This window comes from Anguilla anguilla, chromosome 12 (genome assembly GCF_013347855.1).
Source record: "Anguilla anguilla isolate fAngAng1 chromosome 12, fAngAng1.pri, whole genome shotgun sequence".
Classification (NCBI taxonomy): Eukaryota; Metazoa; Chordata; class Actinopteri; order Anguilliformes; family Anguillidae; genus Anguilla; species Anguilla anguilla.
The window spans coordinates 43,274,629-43,279,628 of record NC_049212.1 but is presented as its reverse complement, the minus strand read 5'-3'; the positions used below and the strand labels follow the sequence as shown (position 1 = coordinate 43,279,628).

Sequence of the window (5,000 nt, the reverse complement as noted above, 5' to 3'; positions counted from 1 at the left end):
CACATATGGATCTGTATTAAGAGGACAGCACATATGGATATGTATTAAGAGGACACTACATATTGATCTGTATTAAGAGGACACTACATATGGATCTGTATTAAGAGGACACTACATATGGATCTGTATTAAGAGGACAGCACATATGGATCTGTATTAAGAGGGCACTACATATGGATCTGTATTAAGAGGACACTACATGTGGATCTGTATTAAGAGGACAGCACATATGGATCTGTATTAAGAGGGCACTACATATGGATCTGTATTAAGAGGACACTACATATGGATCTGTATTAAGAGGACACTACATATGGATCTGTATTAAGAGGACAGCACATATGGATCTGTATTAAGAGGACAGCACATATGGATATGTATTAAGAGGACACTACATATGGATCTGTATTAAGAGGACAGCACATATGGATCTGTATTAAGAGGACAGCACATATGGATCTGTATTAAGAGGACACTACATATGGATCTGTATTAAGAGGACACTACATGTGGATCTGTATTAAGAGGACACTACATATGGATCTGTATTAAGAGGACAGCACATATGGATATGTATTAAGAGGACTCTACATATGGATCTGTATTAAGAGGACACTACATATGGATCTGTATTAAGAGGACAGCACATATGGATATGTATTAAGAGGACACTACATATGGATCTGTATTAAGAGGACAGCACATGTACTGCTCTCTCTCACTCTCTCTACCCCCCTCCCTCTCTCTCTCGCCCTCTCTCTCTCCCTCAGGACATCCTGTTGGAGGTGCCCACACTGCAGCACATCATTGTTGTGGATGGCAAACCCAGCACATGGGAGGGGTTCCCCAGGGGCATCCACATGCACAACATGGCAACCGTACAAGAGCTGGGCACCAAGCCTGAGAACCGTAAGCACACGCCTCACGTTCAGTCTATCGGATCCCCCTTTACACGGAGTCTGTCTATCGGATCCCCCTTTACGCGGAGTCTGTCTATCAGATCCCCCTTTTATGCGGAGTCTGTCTATCAGATCCCCTCAGCACAGAGCCCAGTCTGAGTGTGGGGTTGCCATGTTGTTAGACGTGTGAAAGAGGACAGGCAGCTGCCTGGGTTCTGGCGCTCAGCGGAGTCTGTATCTGCATGTTTATGGTGACAGAGATAATGTGGATGAGACAGCCCAGATCTGCACTTGTTTCCTCTCTCTCTCGCTCTCTTCCCCTCTTTCTTTAGCCCCATATCTCTCCATCTCGCTCTACCCCCCCCATCTCTCCCCCCCTTTCTCTACCCCCTCTGCCTCTTTCTCTAACCCCATATCTCTCTCTCTCTCTCTCCCCCTCTTTATCTTCCCCTCCCCCCTTCCTCTCTTTCTCCAGGGCAGGGTGGGGTCATGTGAATGAGGAAATAGTGAGTAGACACATCTGTGGCAGATTAGGGTCTGGGGTGAGAGAGGGAGGGGGGATGAGAGAAGGAGGGGGGTGAGAGAGGGAGGGGAGTTAAGGAACTTTGCTTTCTTTTCCTCCTTTTCTCTCCATCTCTCCGTCCTCACAGCTGCTCCTGAGTGTATTAGTGGAGGAGGGGGTGGGGGGGTTTGTATACAAACAGTCCTGCAAGTATTCACATGACTTGTGCCCCCCCCCCCTCCAGACCCACTCACCCGCTAACCTCCCCCATGCTGTCTTCAGTTTTACAGAAGCGTGAGTCTGTCTGTCTGTCTGCCTGCTCATGGTTTCTTTTCTGTTTTTCTTAGCTGTGGCCTGTTCAACATCTCAGTGTTTATTTTACAGCAACAGCTGTAATTCACAAGACATTCACACATTCACAAAATACCTCATTTCCCAGAGAAAATCACGTAGAAGCTCTGTGGTAATGATTACATCACATTACAGGCATTTAGCAGACACTCTCATCCAGAGTGACTTACACAACTTTTACACAGCATTTACACTGCATCCATTTATACAGCTGCATATATACTGAAGCAATGCCGGTTACTGCAGTAATGATGTAGACACTCCGTGTAATGATGTGGACACTGTGGTAATGATGTAGACACTGTGGTAATGATGTGGACACTGTGGTAATGATGTGGATGCTCTGTGTAATGAAGTGGTAATGATGTGGACACTCTGTGGTAATGTTCCATCAGTTGCTTCTTGGTGTTGAGAGCTGGCTGGTATAGATGTGATAGGAGAGATATGGGCAATTGGATAAAAGATTTTAATCTTTGTATCCAGAGAAACCACCATGATGAGCATGCAATCCTAAATGGACAGACATGTCCTTCCTAATGCTTTTGCCTGAAACTAAGAATTTTGTGAGAACACATGGCTCAGGGGAAATTAACTAAATCTGCTCTGCATTATGAAGTTTGCTGAGTACTGTAACCAGGCCTGCCCAGGGACTCACTGCCTCCAGTACATTTTGCTCCTAATCTGCTGAAAGATGCAGCCAAGAGATAAACTGTGTGTTAGAGGCTTTTTAAACATGACTTCCTGTCTCATGTTATTTCCCTGTTACCATCCTACTCTGATCTGATGCTAACCTCTCTTTGCCCCTCCCCCCAGTGACATCACCCCATTCCCAGCCCCGCCCCTCTGACATCGCTGTCATCATGTACACCAGCGGCTCCACAGGCGTGCCCAAGGGTGTGATGATCTCCCACGGCAACATCATCGCTGGGATCACCGGCATGGCAGAGAGGATCCCTAACCTGGGGTACGAACCCGAGGCCATTACACTGCACACCGCCCACTACACTGCACACCGCCTGTTACACTGCATACTGCTCTTACACTGCACACCGCCTGTTACACTGCACACTGCTCTTACACTGCACACCGCCTGTTACACTGCACACAGCTTGTCACACTGCACACCGCCTGTTACACTGCACACTGCTCTTACACTGCACACCGCCTGTTACACTGCACACTGCTCTTACACTGCACACCGCCTGTTACACTGCACACTGCTCTTACACTGCACACCGCCTGTTACACTGCACACTGCTCTTACACTGCACACCGCCTATTACACTGCACACCGCCCATTACACTGCACACCGCCCACTACACTGCACACCGCCCGTTACACTGCACACCGCGCACTACACTGCACACCGCCCGTTACACTGCACACTGCTCGTACACTGCACACCGCCTGTTACACTGCACACTGCCCATTACACTGCACACTGCTCTTACACTGCACACCGCCCATTACACTGCACACCGCCCATTACACTGCACACCGCCCATTACACTGCACACCGCCCACTGCACTGCACACCGCCCACTGCACTGCACACCGCCCACTACACTGCACACCGCCCACTACACTGCACACCGCCCATTACACTGCACACTGCTCTTACACTGCACACCGCCCACTACACTGCACACCGCCCGTTACACTGCACATCGCCCGTTACACTGGACACAGCTCGTCACACTGCACACCATTACATTACATTACATTACAGGCATTTGGCAGACGCTCTTATCCAGAGCGACGTACAACAAAGTGTATAACCATAACCAGGAACAAGTATGACGAAAACCCTAGAGAGAAGTACCGGTCCAAGTACAGGGAACAACCGCATAGTTCAACTTGGACCCTGATGGTTAAACTGATTAACACTAACAACGAGAACGGCAACAACGCAATCTATGGAAAAATAAAAATAAATAAAAATACAATTAGTCGTTAAGACAGGCGCATCGACTAAGTCACCTATGAAACAGCTGCCTAGTTACAACCCTAAGTTTTAGTCATTTACAGGGGGGAAGGGAGGGATGGGGAGAGGTGCAGCCTGAAGAGGTGGGTCTTCAGTCGTCGTTTGAAATGGGTCACAGTCTCAGCTGTTCTGACCTCCACAGGGAGGTCATTCCACCATCGTGGGGCCAGAACAGACAGGAGACGTGTTCTGGAAGTGCAGGTGCGAAGAGGGGGAGGTGCTAGGCGTCCTGAGGTAGCAGAACGGAGGGATCTGGCTGGCATGTAGGGTTTGAATATCTTGTGAAGGTATGCTGGGGCTGATCCCTTGACTGCCTGGTATGCTAGGACCAATGTTTTGAATTTGATGCGAGCTATAACAGGCAGCCAGTGGAGGGTAGTGAGCAGGGGAGTTACGTGGGAGTGTCTGGGGAGGTTGAAGACCAGACGAGCCGCAGCATTCTGAATGAGCTGCAGGGGTCTGGTGGCAGATGCCGGTAGTCCAGCCAGAAGAGAGTTGCAGTAGTCCAGGCGGGATAGAACCATTGCTTGGACCAGGAGCTGGGTTGAGTAGGTGGTGAGAAAGGGGCGGATTCTGCGGATGTTGTATAGGAAAAATCTGCATGCCCGGGTTACTGCTGCAATGTTGTTGGAGAGGGACAGCCTGTTGTCCATCATCACTCCGCCCATTACACTGCACACAGCTCGTCATACTGCACACCGCCCGTTACACTGGACACCGCCCATTACACTGCACATCGCCTGTTACACTGCACACTGCTCTTACACTGCACACCGCCCGTTACACTGGACACCGCCTGTTACACTGCACACCGCCCATTACACTGCACACTGCTCTTACACTGCACACCGCCCATTACACTGCACACCGCCCATTACACTGCACACTGCTCTTACATTGCACACTGCTCTTACACTGCACACCGCCCATTACACTGCACACTGCTCTTACATTGCACATCGCCCGTTACACTGCACACTGCTCTTACACTGCACACGGCCCGTTACACTGCACACCGCCCATTACACTGCACACCGCCCACTACACTGCACACCGCCCATTACACTGCACACTGCTCTTACACTGCACACCGCCTGTTACACTGCACACTGCCCATTACACTGCACACTGCTCTTACACTGCACACCGCCCATTACACTGCACACTGCTCTTACACTGCACACCGCCCGTTACACTGGACACCGCCTGTTACACTGCACACCGCCCATTACACTGCACACTGCTCTTACACTGCACACCGCC

The 5,000-nt window shown here is 49.9% G+C and overlaps 1 protein-coding gene across 1 annotated transcript in view; it reads left to right on the top strand.

Moving 5' to 3' along the window:
- Positions 1-5,000, top strand: part of acsl3a (acyl-CoA synthetase long chain family member 3a) — a 24,088-nt gene that overhangs the window by 9,470 nt on the left and 9,618 nt on the right. The window contains exons 5-6 of the mRNA XM_035385976.1: positions 771-909; positions 2,566-2,716. Of these exons, the coding sequence (XP_035241867.1) occupies positions 771-909; positions 2,566-2,716 (290 nt within the window). The remainder of the gene's footprint in view (positions 1-770; positions 910-2,565; positions 2,717-5,000) is intronic.